At 41.3% G+C, this 19,133-nt stretch overlaps 1 protein-coding gene across 3 annotated transcripts in view; it reads right to left on the bottom strand.

The window, feature by feature from the left end:
* Positions 1 to 19,133, bottom strand: part of FAM185A (family with sequence similarity 185 member A) — a 54,439-nt gene that overhangs the window by 27,855 nt on the left and 7,451 nt on the right. For 2 of the 3 annotated variants that reach the window (XM_084787297.1, XM_084787296.1), the window contains exons 4-5: positions 15,482 to 15,620; positions 6,381 to 6,422 (exon numbers count right to left, since the gene is read on the bottom strand). In XM_084787297.1, coding sequence (XP_084643423.1) covers positions 6,381 to 6,422; positions 15,482 to 15,620 — 181 coding nt within the window. The remainder of the gene's footprint in view (positions 1 to 6,380; positions 6,423 to 15,481; positions 15,621 to 19,133) is intronic. The other variant, XM_084787298.1, reaches the window with a different exon arrangement.

Here is a 19,133-nt window from a genome sequence, read left to right as displayed (position 1 = left end):
AGGAACTGTGGTTAAAATTATGTGAGAAATAATACATATCCACAAAGGCAACATTTATCTTTAAATTTTTAAATAATTTCAATAAAATTTTGAAGTGGATTATTCAAGATCTGGCACAAAGATCACTTAAAATGATTTGTCTCCAATATCAGACCCTAATTATTAGTTTTCAAGTGTCAAAAGTAAATACCAGTGTTAGGAAATGAGAACATTAGGTAAATGATATGAAAGAGAAAGACTGGCTACAGCACTGCTAGGTGAGTACCTACAGTAAAACCTCTTATTAAACCTCCAAAGAAGCCATGTAAAAATATATTATGGTAACAACAAACATGTAGACTACCGAATGTGTACATTTATCATTCCAGGTTGAACAAAGTAACAGGTTTCGTGTTTCTCTGGGGAAGGGAACTCCACAAGAATGCTGTGGTCTACAAACAATACTTTCATTCTCTTCACCACAGGGCAATAAATAAATAATTATAAGGCACGAAGTAATAATATTTGAATATTACCAGTCTTGAGCTTTGTTAATGGCTCATTTTCCAAAGCTCTCAAAAAACTCAAGAAGTATTTTATAAAAAGAAAACAGACATATGACAATTAAAACCTCTGTAGCCAATATGAAATCTCAAAAAATATGGTTGGTTATTATGTAAGACCTGCACAATAACACCACCAGTTGACATTTCAATGTGTGTGTGGGAAAACTCATGAGGTCCCACCCCTACATGAAGACCTGTAGGCAATACATGGCTGCTTAGAAGAGACTAAGTCTTCTCCAGGAAAGAGTCCATAATAGGTCATCTAATCCCAGTCAGCCGTAAATACATACACACAAATATGTACATATACATGTGTGTGTGTGTGTGTATGTGTGTCTTGAGTGTGAGGGGGTCACTGGAGGATTTGGAGGGGAAGAGAAAGGGGTTGAAATGATGTAAATAAATACAGTTCTCAAGTATGAAATTCTCAAAAAATTTTAAATAAAAAAATAGTTTACATTTTAGCAAGTTACACAGCAAAATAAAACTTTCTCTAATATGAATTACTAAAATGAACATTAATGATCAGCTGAGCGCAGTGGTGCACACCTTTCATCCCAGCACTTGGGGAGGCAGAGGCAGGAGGATCTCTGTGAGTTTGAGGCCAGCCTGGTCTATAAAGTGAGTCCAGGGCAGGCAAGGCTACACAGAGAAACCCTGTCTCAAAAAACAAAAACTAAAAGCAAAACATCATCAAGAGTAAAATTATGGCTTTTTCCACAAGAATTCCATACTTTAAAGATTAACATTGTGAAGAAATTCTACAGATTGTGGAGAAGTCTTAAGGGAGCAGGCAAGAGTACAGAAACTATAGAGCAGACGGGCAGGTATGGAGACTGCCGCAGAGAATTACCTATTATTAGAGTTCTGGACAAAGATCTTGTTGTCTGACAGAGACCACTGAGTTGCTCTATTTTTAATTCATCGAAAGAGAAATACTTCTGTCAACCACCAGCTTAACACCATCTTCAAGCAAAGAAATGTGTTTAGAACATGTACATGGTTGGCAGGAGAAGAACAACTAACCCTGAAAAGCTAACATCTTAAATGTGTTGTTTTCCTTTAGGTAAATGGCAGACTTCCTCAAAATTGGTCCAGCATGTTCAAACCTAATTTTTAATATTTTAAAATCTCAACTGTCAAAGTATAATAAGGAGGAACAAGTTGTTTGCTGACTACTGCAGCCTGGGTCATATGCTCTTAAAGCTATACAAACTGCAAGAGCAGGCAGGCAGATTTTATACACAGGACATAATGGTTTGAAAAGGTAGAACTTGGGGCTGGAGAGATGGCTCAGTGGTTAGGAGCACTGACTGCTCTTCCAGAGGTTCTGAGTTCAATTTCCAGCAACCACATGGTGGTTCACAACCATCTATGATGTGATCTGATGCCTTCTTCTGGCCTGCAGGTGCACATGCAGGCAGAGCATTGTATACATAATAATAAATAAATAAATCTTTAAAAGAAAAAGAAAAAGAAAAGGTAGAACTTGAAGGCAACTTCAAGTTTTCTATGAGGTCCCTTCTCAGTATTCCGTAAGTAAAAAGGGGTAAACAGGCCTCTGGGAGATGTGTGAGAAAAGCCACACTCATCCTTTTAAAGGATGGAACCCAGCTTTGGCAATGCCTTGAGGCAGCAGCTCACAGTAAACAGAGTAGAGCTAGGCAAGCAATTCTGCTGGCACTCCTGCCCACCCAGCGCCTGCAGGCTGCTCTCTCCTGCAGTTAATTTCAGGATGGTTTTGTATCCCAGAAAGAGCAGTACTACAGGCTGAGCATCTTGAATTGGAACATATGATATTCAACATCCGAACCTTCTTATGATTAAGAAGTCCTAAGATCTAGTATCGCTTCATCTCTCATTGCATCCTCCACAGACCTTCCTTCTACACCTCAGAAATGCTAAACCAGCTCCATTTTTATAACAAGCTATAACAACACCAGGCATATGCCATCATATCAAGGCTGGACAAGGCAAACCCAGTACAGCAGGAGGAAAAGGGTACCACAAGTAGGCAAAAGACTCAAAGAGAGCCCCTGCTCCCACTGTTAGGAGTCGCACAAGAACACCAAGTTACTCAACCATAACACATATGCAGAGGACCTAGCTCAGACCCTTACAGGCTCCCTCATCTCTGTGAGCCCCCAACACTTCCAGTAAGTTGATTATGTGGGGGGTTTTATTGTGGTGTCTGTTACAATAAATTTTATCGGGTTGGACTAAGAAGGCTAAATAACGACAAAGAGTCTGAAGTGTACCTTTAAACTGTCAGCACTCCGTGCTGGGCAGAATCTAACTGAAACAACTCTACCCGTAAAATAAACAAACTACTCAAAACCTCATAATGTACATATACCCCAAGCACTTGTCACTATGATGGTGCTAGGCAATTTCTCCCCTCGCCCTCATCCTCCTCAAAGCTCACCACCGTCAAACTTTTCTTCCCCTCCCAGGAAGTCCCGCCTTCCACTGTCCTTGACCCCTCTGGCTCCTACAATCCTTCCTCCCCCTGCTCCACAGGGTTCCCCAAGCTCTCCCTAATGTTTGGCTGTGGGACTCTGCATCTCCTTCCATTACGTCCTGGATGAAGTCTCCTTGACGATGATTATGCTAGGCTCTGGTCCCAGAATACTCTGGAGGCAGGACAAACTACAGGCCAAAGGCTTTGTAGCTAGGTTGGTATGGCAACCCCTCCCCTTGAGGCTTGTCTAGCCACAGAAGATGGCTGGTTCAGGATGCATGGGCTCTCACAGGTTCCATGGACTTTCTATTGCACTAGGTTTTTACTGTGACCCTAAAATGCCCAATTCCAGTCTCTTCTCCCAGTATTCTCTGAACCCACCAACCACCTGACTCTTCCTGTTCCCAAGCCCACCCACCCCCAGAACACCTGTGAAATCTATTTCTCCTTCCCAGGGAGATCCTTGTGTCCCCTCTTGAGCCCTCCTTGTTACTTAGCCTTGCTGGGCCTGTGGATTGTACCATGAAAGGCCTGTATGATAAAAACTTCACGTCTTGGAAGAAGGAAATTAAAGAAGATATCAGAGGATGGAAAGATCTCCATGCTCATAGACTGACAAGATTAACTTAGTAAAAATCACCATCCTACCAAAAGCAATCTACAGACTCAATGCAATCTCCATCAAATGCCAACACAAACCTTCACAGATCTTGAAAGAACAATATTCAACTTCATATGGAAAACAAAAATCCCAGGATAGCTAAAACAATCCTGTACAGTAAAAAAAAACTTCCAGAGGTATCACCATTACTGATATTGAGCTGTACTACAGAACTGTAGTACAGCTGTAGTAACAGAAATCATATGATATTAGCATAAAACAGACAGGTTGATCCACAGAATCTAATCAAAGGCCTAGACATAAATCCACACACCTATGAACATCTGATTTTTTATAAAGAAGCCAGAATTATACAATGGAAAAAAAGAAAACATCTTCAACAAATGGTGCTGGTCTAACTGGATGTCTATATGTAGAAGAATACAAATAAATCCGTATTTATCACCCTGCACAAAACTCAAGTCCAAGTGGATCAAAGATCTTAACATAAAACCACATACATCTGGGCGTGGTGGCGCACGCCTTTAATCCCAGCACTTGGGAGGCAGAGGCACGCGAATCTCTGAGTTCAAGGCCAGCCTGGCCTACAAAGTGAATCTAGGACAGCCAGGGTTACAAGAGAAACCCTGTCTCAAAAAAGTAAAACTACATACAATGAACCTGATAGAAGAGAAAGCAGGCAATAGCCTTGAAGGCACTGGCACAGAAGTCAGCTTCCTAACAGAACACTAAGATCAACAATTAATATATGGGACCTCATGAAACTAATAGGTCAAAACTGCAGCCTACAGAAGGGAAAAGATCATCAATTCCGCATGTGATAGAGAGCATATACATATTATATATTATATATATAGGACTCAAGAAACTAGACATCAACAAACCAAATAATCCAATTTTAAAAATGAGGTACAGATTTAAACAGAATTCCTGACAGAGGAATCTCAAATGGCCAAGAAACACTTAAAGAAATAGTCAACATCCTTAGCCATCAGGGAAATGCAAATCAAAACTAATTTGCGATTCCATCTTACAACTGTCAGAATGGCTAAGATCAAAAACACTAGTGACAGCTCTTGCTGGTGATAATATGGAGCAAGGAGAACACTTCTCCACTCCTGGTAGGAGTGCAAACTTTACAGCCACTTCGGAAATCAATGTGGCGGTTTCTCAGAAAATTGGGAATTGGTTTCCCTCAAGACCCAGCTCTACCACTCCAGGGCACACATCCAAAAGATGCTCCATTACACCACAAGGACACTTCCTCAACTATGTTTGCTGTAGCTTTATTCATAACAGCTAGAAGCTGGAAACCCATAATGTCCCTCAAATGAAGAATGGATAAAGAAAATGTTGTACATTTACAGAATGGAGTATTACTCAGCTGGCAAAAACAATGACATCATGAATTTGCATGCAAATGGATGGCACTAGAATCATCCTGAGTGAGACTCAGAAAGATACACATGGTATGTACTTATAAGTGGATACTACCTGCAAAGTAAAAGATAATCATGCTACAACCCATTCCATTTTTTAAAACTTTTTAAAATTAATTTATTCATATTACATCTCAATTGTTATCCTATCCCTTGTATCCTCCTGTTCCTCCCTCCCTCCTGCTTTCACCCTACTCCCCTCCCCTATGTCTGTGACTGATCATAGGGTATCAAGGCTCTTGTTGATAACCTGTTATCCTTCCTCTGAGTGCCACCGGGCCTCCCAATCAAGAAGACATGGTCAAATATGAGGCACCAGAGTTCGTGTGAAAGTCAGATCCCACTCTCCACTCAATTGTGGAGAATGTCCTGTCCATTAGCTAGATCTGGGTAGGGGTTCAATGTTTACTGCACGTATTGTCCTTGGTTGGTGCCATAGTTTGAGCAGAAACTCTGGGCCCAGATCTGCCTGTCATATGTTTTTCTTTTAGGTTTCTAGGACCCTCTAGATCCTTCTATTTCCCCATTCTCCCTGGCTTCTCTCACTCCATTCCATTTTCAAGGCTTGTTCTTGCCACTGCTCTGTATGAGAGCTCTGTATGCATAAGTTTACAAGCCTTTTAGTAATTATTTGGAAACCTTAGTTAAAATGTTCCTTTTCTTCCTTGATTACCTATAGAAAAAGTTACTTCAGTTAGGCAGTCTCTATCTCATTAGCCTCCTATTCCTTCACTGCACTTATGGTGATCTGAAATCTCCTTTTGTTAATTATTTGTTGATTCTATTTTCTTCCTGGCACTTAGAGGTGATAGCTCCTATATAACAGTCTTGTTAACCAATATACTTCTTAGTACTAAAAGTATTTCTGACATATAACAGACACTCACAAATACAGATGAAAAGGTATTGGCAAACTAATAGTTAACTTCAAATGAGAACAGTTTTGGAAATAATTTGTATGTACACAGACACATATACACATATACATACATACACACATATGTGTACACACGGGGAGGGAGAGAGAGAGAGAGAGAGAGAGAGAGAGAGAGAGAGAGAGAGAGAGAGAGAGAGAACCTTTCTTTGAAAGAGTTAATGTAGCTATTTAAAGAGCACAAGAAATTTATAAGGCTTTTGTTTCTTAACACAAGGTTCAGGGCATTTTCTCTGAGTATACATATTCATACTGGTCTGTCTATAAATGACCCACAGCATATCAAGTGAGGCTTGTGAGATAAAGTACAGCCTTTAATAAAGCACCACAACTATAGCTGCTGTTGTAAGCCATTACCAACCAGCATCTGGACACATACCCACTGTAATGTTACCCATCTTGCTTTGTAGTGTGATATTTCCTGCAAAAGAGAGAAAACAAGATCAAATTCCCAGGGATATTATAGAAGGAACTGCACTATAGAGACTCCTGGTGCACAGCTGTATATCCAAATGCCATCTAACAGTACTATTACTGCTGTGGTCATTTTTGTCACTATCAGAAATCTGGTCAGAGATTTCGCTGCAGTTCTGAAACAAATGGCTTTAGGCTTATCACCTTCACCTCTCTCCTCAAACCTGAAGGTTTTATAGCACAACTACGAAACAGTCATTCTTATACAGAGAAGAAAGACAACGGCACCTGAAGAGAAGCCTGTCAAGAAAACTACTTGAAATGCACTCCCGACAAGTTTTCAACCTATACATCAGTTCATTAATTAGACCACACTCAGCCAAGTTTTAACCAAGAAACACAAATAGTTCATGCAAATGTCTATCCTTTCTTGTTTTCAGGCCAATTGCTGCATCTGTTGAATTAAAGTTGTTTCTGAGCCAAGAGTTAACGTGGTTTTGGATAAGAATAATGAGTACACAGATGTTTAACTAACAAAGAAAAGGGCCTCAAAGCTTTCCACTGTGCAATGAAATGTATCTTCCAGAGTGACGATAGGGCACTGTAGCCATTCTTCTCAGCCCACTTAGCTTTAAAACAGGACTGTTCTTCACACATGAGTTTGTGGGTATCAGTACTCCTAGATTCAGAAATCCAGTGTCCTCACTAAAAATGCATGTGATAAGCTCATCTCTCATAATATAATCCAAAAATATACAATCACTTAAATTCAAAATTAATCTACAGTAATTTTATTTCATGTATTTTGTAAATAATTATGTCAAATTTGCGAGAAAGTAAAAAGAAAAAAGAGAAAGACACAATTCATTTGCCTAAAAGTCAGACATGCGTGATGGCGAAAACGCTTGTAGAGGTCTACCATTTCATCACACTTCATGTGAGTACAAGAGCGAGGGGAACATGTGTGTGGGGTAAGAATATGCTTTTAATGGAGAAGCTTGTAAATGTATTTTTATGTCTTAGGACGTTACAAGGCTTTGAATATCTTGTTAAATGTGTTGAGTAAGTATTACTTCAGCGGTGTGCTCTATATACTCTCTTCCAATTTTCTAACCCAGTAAATATAGTCCCACCATCACACGCAAACAGTGGCCAAAAGCACACAGCTTCTAAAATGGCTTCCACTATCCTTGCTCCTGGCATCCATACTCTTTGTATGATTTTCCATCATGCGTAGGCCAGACCTTAGTGATTTGCTTTCAAGAAAGAGAACATGAGAAAGGTGGTGGGCTGTCAATTCCATGATTGGGTGATAAAAAGATTATGATTCTGTATTTCTAGTCTTCTGCAATTCTCAGGGAAGTCAGAGGACAAGTTATCAACTGGATATTGAAATAGACCTTTGACAAGGAAACCACAAGGCCTCTGGCTAACAGGATGAGCTGGACTCTGACAAGAGCCATGAGTAGGCATGGAGCCGTAGTCACCCTCACTGAACACTGACAGGAGCTCACAGGCCATGATGACATCATGATTATAATCCTGGGAGAGATCGTGGGTCAGAGACCCAGCTAGGCCTCTCTAGGACTAAGACATAGTTTTATAGCCACTTAGCCAGTGAGTCCAGTCACCCCACACACAAGAAAATTGAGCCCATGTGCTTAAGAGAGCCTTAAATTCATATAGTAAAACATTATTTTTAAATGAAAATATAATCTTCTCAAACTAGCCACTATGAAGCCTTGAGAAAAATGATTCTTACAGCTGTAAGACAAAAGTTGAAGATGCACACAGAAGGAAGACGACTTCTCACTGTAGTCACACGGATCCAATAACATCCTTCTTGAATACTAGAGTTCTACTCTATAGTAAAGAGCAGAATGAAACAAAAGCTCTGTGACTCTAAATGGCTGTAATGAATATTTCAGAAATTTTTTCAGTAATCAATAAACAATAAAAATGTGCATATATGCAACAATAATAATCAAAGAAAAAGAGGCCATCAACTTGATCGGGGGGAATGAGAGGGGCTGAAGGAAGGGAAAGTTAGGGGAAAGTGATACAATTATGTATTAGTTAAAATTTATTAAAAGACACAGAATGTATTTTCAATTTATACCACAATATTTAGAAAATCTCTATCTTAAACAGAAATATACCAAAGCCTTCAAAATGTACAAAATGAATTTCTGCCTTAGCTATTTTGGCAGAATATATAAAAGTGTATCAGTCAACAATGGATATTATTTTAGTTTCATCTATTCATATTGATCACTGAAATAATAAATGCATCAACTATTCGAGTCAAACTTCATAAAAGATTTTTATTCCCAAGGAATCAGGACCCTAGGGCCCACAGTAACTATGTATTTTACGATACATCCCAGTTGTACAACTTTCCCACAAATCCCAGTACTTAAGAAGACATTGTTTTTCTGATCTCACAAACTTCATTTTAGCATGGTTGGAAAAAACAAATGATTTAACCAAAGGTAAAAACACTACTTTTCTTCAGCAGAAGAATATGATTATGGTTGAACAGCACATACATGTGCGTGCTGTAGACGGTAGAGCCCTTCGGATTATCTTGAGGATGCGGAGCATGGGATGGGAAGGAAAGCCCTTGCTATCTGCAAACCATAAGGCTAAACGCTAAGAATTTGGAGACAAAACATGATCCCTTTTCTTGAGGGGTTTATAACTAAGCAACAATTTATAGACAATGGAAAGACAGAGACAAGAGGGCAATATTTTAGCCAAGTACTGAAAAAAAAAGCAGCTGGGCAAAACATTTCACATAGAATATAAAAGGCAGAGCCATTATGACACAGGTCTCAGAGGTATAAAATAGTTTAAGAGCCATAAACAAGAAAATTTGAGAATACAGGTAATTTTGGAAGACAATGCAGTCTCAAGAAGGAAGTTATAAGGGTCTCAGAAGAACAGTGTGTTCACTGTGACTTTCTATGAACGCCATTGCTACCTGAGGGGGAGGGGTTTGAAGAAGGCAGGGCTACAGAAAGAACTACTGCCCCAAAGTGACAGTCTGCAGAAAGACTAGAAGTCTGAAGGAAAAAGGGGGAAACATTTAGGTGATTATAAAACCTAAATTTAGTTACTAAGTAGAAGGAGAAGATGAGAGGAGAATTAAAAATAAGCCATGGATTTATAGCATCGGCAGTAAGGTACATGGTAACATCTGTCACCAACATGGGATCAGCTGCCTGCTTTTTGATCACTTTCCCCTGGCTGCCTCACCAGGCCACAGGGGAAGAGGATGCACTTTGTCCTGATAAAACTTGATATGCTGGTTGGGGGGGAGGAATAGGAGAAAGGAGGAGGGAAGGTGGGACCAAGAGGAGAGGAGGGAGTGGGCTACAATTGGGATATAAAGTGAATAAATTTTCTTAAAAAAAGAAAAGTGTGTGTGTGTGTGTGTGTGCGCGCGCGCGCGTGCGCACATGCATGTTGTTAACGTGCTCGTAGAATCCAGAGGACAACATCAAGTGCCACTCCTCCTCAGGCACTACCCACTAACCCCTTGGTTCTTGAGACAGGGCCTCTCACTGGCATGGGTTTCGCTTGATTAGGCAAGGCCAGCGGGCAGGGACCCATCTGTCTCCATTTCCCCACAGCTGAGACGACGAGTGTTGTCACGGTGACCAGCTTTTTCATGTGGGTCCTGGAGGGCCCAAATTCCAGCCCTAATGCTGTGGCAGGCATTTTTACTAACCGAGTTATCTGCCTAGCCCCAACCTTCCTTCCATTATGACAAAATGGCAGCAACACTCAACTCCTGTGAAGGAGGGCTCCCAGGCCAAGGCTGAACCTCCACTGCACCTCCTCCAGGCTGGTTAACTGCCTAAAACCTCAATGGCCATGGCGAGACTGGAGTATGTTGCAGGTCTGCAGCCTACGACAGCTATCCTGAGGTAGCTTTAGTCACGTACACAGCCATTCCCTGCACTCTCTGCACTTGACTTAACATCCTGTGAGTAACAGGGCAAGCCTTTTAGAATACGCTAGCTTCCACCAACCCAAAGGTGAAGCTGGCATCGGACAGCACTGTGGCCTTGAGCCAAGCTGTAACCTGCCTACTTAATGTTGCCTCCCACTCCCGGGGTACTTGAGAGGTGCCTTTATCTTATCCTCTCTTTTTTCCTGTCACCATAAAACAACTCTTCAAACTGCTTCCATGTTGGAATATGTTATTTGGGATAACCTAACCATGTATCCTTAGGCCATGGTCACTCAGATTTGCTTCATCCTCAAAACCAAAAACAAACAACAACAACAACAACAACAACAACAACAAAAAACCCTTGCAAGTGTAAATAAAGGGAGATATTATGGATGAGGCCAGGAGGCTGGGGAAGGGGTGGGGAAGATGTTAGAAAGGCCGAATTTGGGATGTCTGTGAAAATCCAGTGGCTCTGTGTGTTAGGTAATGGGATGTACACGTTGGAGGTCAGGAAAAAGATACATACTAAATCAAGACACAGGAGTAGTTAAGACTCAGAAGTATACAACTGCCCCGTGGGACAGACATACATACTACCGGAGAATAAAGTATAGATGTTTATGAAATGGCTGTTAGAAGACACGACAGACTGCTAGTGTCCCCTGGTGCCTGTGCTTCTGTCCCTCCCTCCATGGAACATCCATGCCACCTCTGAACATCTGTACACACTCTGACTAGGGGCAGACGGGAAGTTGTAATATACACATAGCTACCCCAATTTACCAAAAAGGCACTTTCTACTCAGAGTTGTGTAGAGGCTTTTTAGAACTACATGTTGGATTTTTTTTTCAGTCTCTAACTGAAAGGAAAAAATTAGTTTAAACATAAAAAAAAAAAAAAAGGAGAAGCCAAACTAAATAAATCCTGAATAGGCAGGTCTTAGATTAGAGTCCCAAAGTTTACTGTCTATTTTTAAAAGAGTCTCAGAAATAGCAACATATTTTCTCATAAAAACAAGTTTTAGGGAGGAAGCCAGCCAGCCAGGGAGCCACTGCAGGAAGAGAATGGTGTGAGAGATGGGAATGACGGAGGAGCAGAGCAGGAAGTGTGCTGTGAAGAGGGGACCCCCCAACAAGCTCCGGGCAACAACGGAGGCACGATGAGGAACGGTCCACTTTCTACACTGGACCTCCTCGAAGGACCTCTGTCTCCCAGGATACTGTTGAGGGCCATGTGTGGGTCAGTAGCCTTGATGTGACGTGGTCCCAGTTGATGTCTGTGGGCTGTGCTGCCCCCAGAGACCAGACTGATGTGAGTGGCCCACGCTGCCACCTGAGACTAGTATGACCAGGTCCGGGCCTCTGCCAAGGGCCATGTCTGGGTTCCAGGTCCTGCTACAGCTGGAGTCTGAGTTGATGTCTGTAGCTGTGTTCCCTGGCTGGCTCTGCTGCCTGAAGCCATGGTGATGTCTGTGGACTGTGCTGTCACTGAAGGCCATAGGGATCTGAGTGGCCTGCACTGCCACTGATGTGCAGGTCTGTGCTGCCACAGACGGCCATATCTGAGTCTGTGGTCTTACTTCGGCTAGCTCTGTGTTGATGTCTGTGGCGTGTACTATGGATGTCCACAGCCAACGGTGCAGCCTGAGGTCATGTTGTTTCCGTGGGTAATGGTGGCTTTATCTGGTCTGTGGTCCTACAGCAACCGGGAGCCTTGTTTGTGGTCTGTGCTGACACCAGAAATCACGTGGAAGCCCATCATCCACGCTACCTCGGCCCGTAAAGAGCAAATAAGCTACTTCTGTAGTGATATCAATAACCACAGATGAACAGTTGAGAAAGAGGGACATGGAAGACTTCTGTGACACCCCCATACCTCCACCCCACCGCTCTCCCCAAAACAGTAACAGCCTAGACAGGAAACCATCTGAGAGAACAAGTTTAAAACTGTGCTAAGAGAGCCGGGCGTGGTGGCTCACGCATTTAATCCCAGCACTCGGGAGGCAGAGGCCGGTGGATCGATGTGAGTCCAAAGCCAGCCTGGTCTACAAAGCAAGTCCAGGATGGCCAAAATAACAGAGAAACCCTGTCTTGAAAAGCAAAACCAAAAAACAACAAAACAAAACAACTGTGATAAGATGCTGCTGGGGGGGGGGCGGTACCCTCCACAGTGGATGACTTCCAGCAGGGATGCAGGAGGGGCTTTTTTTTTCTGAGGGGAGGGGGGACAAGAAGAGGGTCAGGGAAGGACGGGGAAGCAAATGTAAGAGGGGTCTACAACCATCTGATGTCATGGTTAGAACAAAGAAATCACTGAAATATATGTTTAGGGTCTTACTAGGATGAGGACCCTCCCCTGCCCTCCATCTCTATCCTACCTCCGTACTCCCAGCTTCAACAGCACATTCCTACAAGCTCTGAGAACAAAGATGGAGGCCAGGTAAACACAGGACAGGGACCAAGAAGCATAGGCTTACCTAAGTCGTTTAATATAGGCAAAGCACTGCGTGTAGGGAAAAAGGAAGGGTTCCTTTCTAACTCCTCCCTTGTCTGTACTGAAAACAAAACCACAGCAGAGTAAATACCAAAGAACAGAGGGGGACTGGGCTGACTAACTTGGAAGCAGCTGAATCAAACTCTCCCTCCCCTACTCCTGCTTCCTGAGGTATCAGAGACACAAAGAGCTGTGAGAAAGTTGCTCTGACACAAGGTGACACTAGGCAGCAATTGGAGGTAGGTAGGAGGGGGACTAAGGCAGTGAGATGGCGGTCTTCCCACTCCACTGTGTGCTCTTGAAAGATGGGTACCACTGATGCCCACTTTGCACTCCTGACACCCAGAAGTCTGACACCCAGTAGCAGTCGCCAAATGTGCTGAATGATGGCTTTAACTGTAGCAGAGGCTATGAGTCATCACGCAGAGCCCCCTGCACACCTGAAGGGCTTCTTGTCTTAGATGCTGAGAGAACTGCTGGCACACAGCCCTCTGTGGAAAGTGCTTCAGCTAAAGACAGCCATCTTGGCCCAAGATCACACTCCTTCCTGCAGCAGCCAGGACCTAATAACCAGGGATATAAAAGTCCAGTTTCCCTCACTACAACTCAAGACAGCTCTGAGGAACCACGCCAGCATCAGAGCTGCACTTGGGATTGCTGAAAGCCTCTCCACAGAGACTGGGCTTCCTCCCTTGACATGGCACAGGGCCCAGGAAGTCTTCTCATTTCCATCTCAGTGCTCTACTTTTCAGGGAGATCCTACCAGAGGCAACAGTGCAGAAGAAGCCTACTTGACCGCAGATTAAAGTCAATATTCAAAGGCCTTACAAAAACAAAAGACCAAGCTCTTACGCCTAGCAACATTTATTTCAGCTACTTTAATCATCAGATCTGGAAATGTGCTCAGTGATAAGTTTCCCCAAATTCCATTCTGCTTATCATAAAATCAAAGAAATAAAATATTAATTAACCTTTAATGCATTAACTATAAACATGGTATAAGGCAGAACAGAAAATAGCTCTTTTGGGGGCTGGAGAGATGGCTCAGAGATTAAGAGCATTGGCTGCTCTTCCAGAGGTCCTGAGTTCAATTCCCAGCAACCACATGGTGACTCACAACCATCTGTAATGAATTCTGGTGCCCTCTTCTGGCATGTAGGTGTACATGCAGGCTGTATACATAATAAATAAACAATATACATAATAAATAAATGAATAAATAAATTTATTCCTTTTTAAAGGAAAGAGCTGTTTTCAATCAGTATCTGTCTTCGTAAGGAATTGTTTTACACTGAAACCTACTTGGTGTATTAAGTAGGATACCTTAATTATGACTGCCATAGAAACATAATGCTTGTTAATTCATTTAAAATATGAAATTATAAATTACTACTGCTTCACTACTATACTACTACTTAGAACTAAATATATAGCTCCACTCTATTTTAGGTTCAAGTAATGTTACCAACATAGGGACTGTTGAGGCTCAGTCATTAAGTTGAGGTGCAGGTTATTCTAATTACCTAGAAAACTCTCTCTCTCTCTCTCTCTCTCTCTCTCTCTCTCTCTCTCTCTCTCTCTCTCTCTCTCTCTCTTCAAACAAAAGACTAGTTGCCACTTTGTTATGTGCTAGCATGACTAGCACCACCCACATTCCAATACAACTTAATAATTTGTGCTCACTGCTAAGATGTGGGAGTGCTGCCAAAGTGTATCAACACCAATATTCAGCCTTACTAAGAAATGAAGTGAGTGGACCATATACGGAAAAACTTTCAAGCCCATACTTCCTGGATGATGGCCCAACAGACACTTGGTGGATGTGCACATACTGAACTGCTTTCAGGTATTAATAATCAGGTCTTAATACTACCCATATGTATGTCAGAAGACACACCTGGATTTGAACCATCTGCTGTAAGGAAACGTGAAAAGGCAGAATAACATGAGCGCCAGCAGGCCTTTGGCCATATTAGCTCATCACTATATGGTCTCTCTTTTTCATTAGTAACGTTGCTCTCTGTGGATATGTTTTGGACATCACAAGCGAACACTTCAAGACAGGTGAAATAGAACATTGCTAAGAGGACCTGTGCCAGCAGAGACATACAGTAATGTATGTACACAAAATTAGTATCAGTTTCTATAACCTGACCTACCCAAATGTTTAATTCATTTAACTGTTATCTCTCCTATCATGGAGAATAACCATAAGAGTCCTGCTTTGATTTCATCTCTTGGATACTGTTTCTTCTTATAAAAATATGTTTAAATATCAAGTAGTGGGGCTGGAGAGATGGCATTCTCTCTGTCTCTCTCTCTCTCTGTCTCTCTCTCTCTGTCTCTCTCTTTCTCTCTCTCGCTAAAATAATAAAACTCTTTCTCAAAAACCAGAACTACTATTAGCTTCATATATAACAGCATAATTTTCATATTCTTGACAAAATTAAATTAGCTCATGAGACATGTTACTTTCCTAGATTTTTAAAAAGAAGACCTCTTCAGTGAATTATCCAGAAGGCCAGTTCCCTGCCCCTTCTTGAACTGGAGTCATCTCTTGAAGTGCATGCCGGGTGGGAAGTCTGGGCCCCACTCGGCCTTAGTCCGCTTACCATGCACATGTCCTAGTGCAATATCCCCAGCGGCAGAAGACAGAAAGGAAGACTCTGCGTACAGAGACTTGGCGTGAAGCAGCCCATCCTCCGTGGATACATTAACACAACCGCCCTGAAGTTTATCTACGGTCACAGTCTGATAAAAGAGAGATCACAATCAGGTTACTATAAAGCAAACTGTGAACAACCAAAACAGTTTGTGAGCTACGACCACCCTACAGAGGCTGCAGACCACGTATTTACATTGCAATTCATAACAGTAGCAAATCACAGTCACTGAAATAACCTACATAAGTTACAGTCACACAAGATAATTTTATGAACTGTACTAAAGGTGACAGTATTCCGAAGTTGAGAACCACTGCTCCGGAAAGATGACCAGCTTCATGCGAGGTACACAATCACCTGATGGCTGCTCCCTGGCTGTAGCTGCAAGGCTGTGCCCAACACGCATTCTCTCTCTGCAGGATGAAAAACAGAGCAATACCGCACTCCCCCACTCACTCACGCCTTCTTCAGTTTCTCTGCACAATGCTTTACGCTCTGTGTAGGATTTATCTTATTAGTTTATTCTTGGTATTTTTAAAGTGCTAATAGACAGTATCTCTTAAAAGCTCATCTTATCTTGACTTTTATCACTGACCTTCGTCTAACACCCACAATAAACTCCATAATTCAAATAATTTATTTGTATGAGAAGAAATACCACATGCATAAGTATCTCCAAATGATCACTCAATTTCCTCTTTTACCATTGTATCATGTATTCTTACATTAATTACATCCCCTGTGTTTTTTCATTCTGTTTCTTACAGTTGGCTCCACCTTCCCATTCAACGGTGACTAGCAGCAACTGCAGCAAGAGCAGCCCACCTGTATCTGACTGTTCTTCTCAAAGGGAAAGCATACAGCAGCTCAGCAGGGAACATGACTCCGGCTAAAGCATCAAATGTATTGTTATTTCTATACAAATTCATGACTCCCTCACATGTTAATGTACTGTATTTTTTAGACCATAAGGTGTACTTTTTCCCCAAAAAAGTGGTGGTGGTGGTGGGAAATTAGGGTGCACCTTATGGCCTGATTGATGTTTTTACTGTTTTTCTTGTTTTACTGCTCTAAAAACTGGGTGTATCTTATGGTCAGGTGTGTCTTATAGTCCGAAAAATACTGCAGTAACTATAAACTTCTAAAAGTTTCCCACTTTATATTTAATAAGGCGGTAACCTTCCAGTGAATCAGAGGAATTTTATATTTATCCTTATGTTTCCCTAACAAAATTCAGTATGTATGTTTCAAATATTGTTCACCATGTAAAACAAACAAAGCTGAGAGTTCCACATCATCTTTACCCTGTTATAAACAAATACGTGTTCATAAGAAAGGATTGTCATGACAAATTCAAAGATTAGGATGGCTTGCCACAATTCTGCCCAGGGGCAATTTCAAGTAGTACACCATGGGGCATTTAAACCAATGGTATCACCACTTTGAACACACCAACATCAGCGTCATCCTTTCTCACATGTTTCCCAAAAAACATTCAGAATGTTAGCAACTGTTACCAACAAGACTGAGTTTCAAGAATGAAATATTAAGGACACCAGTACAAAGTGAGAAAGAAGAGTACTGGAGGAGGGGTTATGAGGCATAAATTACATCTTTTACAAAGTATATAATAATATCGCTTTTTAACTACTTGTTTATTTTTAATCATGGACAGATAGGAACTTTTACTTTAAATCTAGTTTCAACAAATCTGTCCCCCCAAAAAAGGCATTTTACTCATAAATGGACTTACCAGAATATAAATGTTTTATATTCCACAGGCTTACAGTAAAGTAAAACTCCTGACAAAAAAATCTTTACCTACAAAGTCTATTCATGAAAACTTGCTTAGTATTGCACCTGGTTTTACACTCTCCAAGAATTTCCATAAAGCAGGCAAGAAAATGGCATATTCTGGCCTTTCAATAAAGAATGGGGCTGTCTTAGGGAACACCAAAAGATGAACATTTAAAAAAAATGTTTGAAACATACTGAATTTGCTAAGGAGCGCTTCTATTCAGATTCTGCCCACCACTGCCTTTAAAAAGCTGGGTTTCAAGATACTCTTTATGCCAAGGATCTGCACTGTTCATTAGAAACTAAATACATCCCTAGGAAGCCAGGAGCCGCGCTGCACTACCAAAGCAAACTAAAGCAAGTCAACCCCAGCACACACACCAACAGAATATAGTTCCCAATCATTCCATACAACGTCCAAGAAATGCCACATTCCCAAGGGCCACACATCCTGAACTGCTTCAGATACTAAGTCAGTCTTAGGTTTGCACAGTTGACAGCAGAATATTGATAAAATCTTATTTATACTCATAAGATTAGTAGATAAAAGTGTCACATGTAGACTCCACAGATTAAACTATATACTCTGATTTTTAACAAGTTATTTAAAGAGAGAGCAAAAGGTGGTTCAAAAACCAAATACCTTCCTGACAGGTATTGCTAAAATTAACTTTTATATGAGGAGAGATTTTTTTTTCCCTTCACTTAGTTGTTATATATGTAATATATAGTTCTTTTTTAAAAATATATGTATGTATGTTCGTATATATATAAGTACTCTATCTGCATATAGAGTCTACATGTCAGAAAAGAGCACCGAATCCCATTATAGATGGTTGTGAGCCACCATGTGGGTGCTGGGAATTGAACTCAGGTCCTCTGGAAGAGCAGTCAGTGCTCCTAACTGCTGAGCCATCTCTCCAGCCCCAATATGCAGTTCTTACAAGTAACAAAGTTTAAGTCTTCAGGAAGCACCATGACTCTGTAGTACAGACAGAAAGAAAAAGTGACAGCTGTGTCGTCAATTCAACCTACAGTCCTATCAAATGGACGTCTATATTCTCTGTGAAGCTGTAGAGACTGGTTCTGGATTTGAAACAGTCACACAACTGACAATGCTATTGTTTACGATATCCATTTCACTGTCATTATCGCGTTTGCTGAGCAAGCAAGGCAGTACTCCCATCCATTTCCCCAACAGAGAGCGGTGGGCTCAGGGAAGCGAGGTGCTAGTTGTCTTTCCTGTGGTTCCTTTACATTTGGCCTCATTATAGGCCCTGTACCAGAGCCAGCCTCGGGCGAGACCCCATAGTGACACTGCAACCTCCCAACAACGTCCTGTGTTAGGTCCATTACCATCACCCCATTTGATAGAACCACAACGTTCAGAAGCACAAATGTTCGGTAATTTGTCTAACGTCACAAAACTTAGTAAGTGGTTGAGTAGGAAGTTTAAATCTCAGTGTGTGTTCTTAACCAATAAGTATTTTTTTTACACAAACTTTCAAATATGTTTGTAAAGTTAATACTATGTGAGAAAAAAATTAAAAAATATCTATACTGAGTCTTTTGTATAACACCAAACTCAAGCAAGAAACAAAATAGTTTAACAAGAAGTATGAATAAAGAAATATTCAATTGCCCAAAACAGCTGGAACAAATTAATAACCAATGTGGTCAAACTCCTCATAATAGCATGATTTAAATTTCTGATACTCATATCTGAGTGAAAGCATATAATAGTGGGGCTGGGGCCATGGTTCCATCAGTACAGCGTTTTCCAGTCAAGCATGGTAGCTGAGTT

The sequence above is a fragment of the Acomys minous genome (assembly GCF_964271855.1).
Source record: "Acomys minous genome assembly, chromosome: 6".
In the NCBI taxonomy this organism is placed as follows: domain Eukaryota; kingdom Metazoa; phylum Chordata; class Mammalia; order Rodentia; family Muridae; genus Acomys; species Acomys minous.
This window is presented reverse-complemented; position numbering and strand designations above follow the sequence as displayed.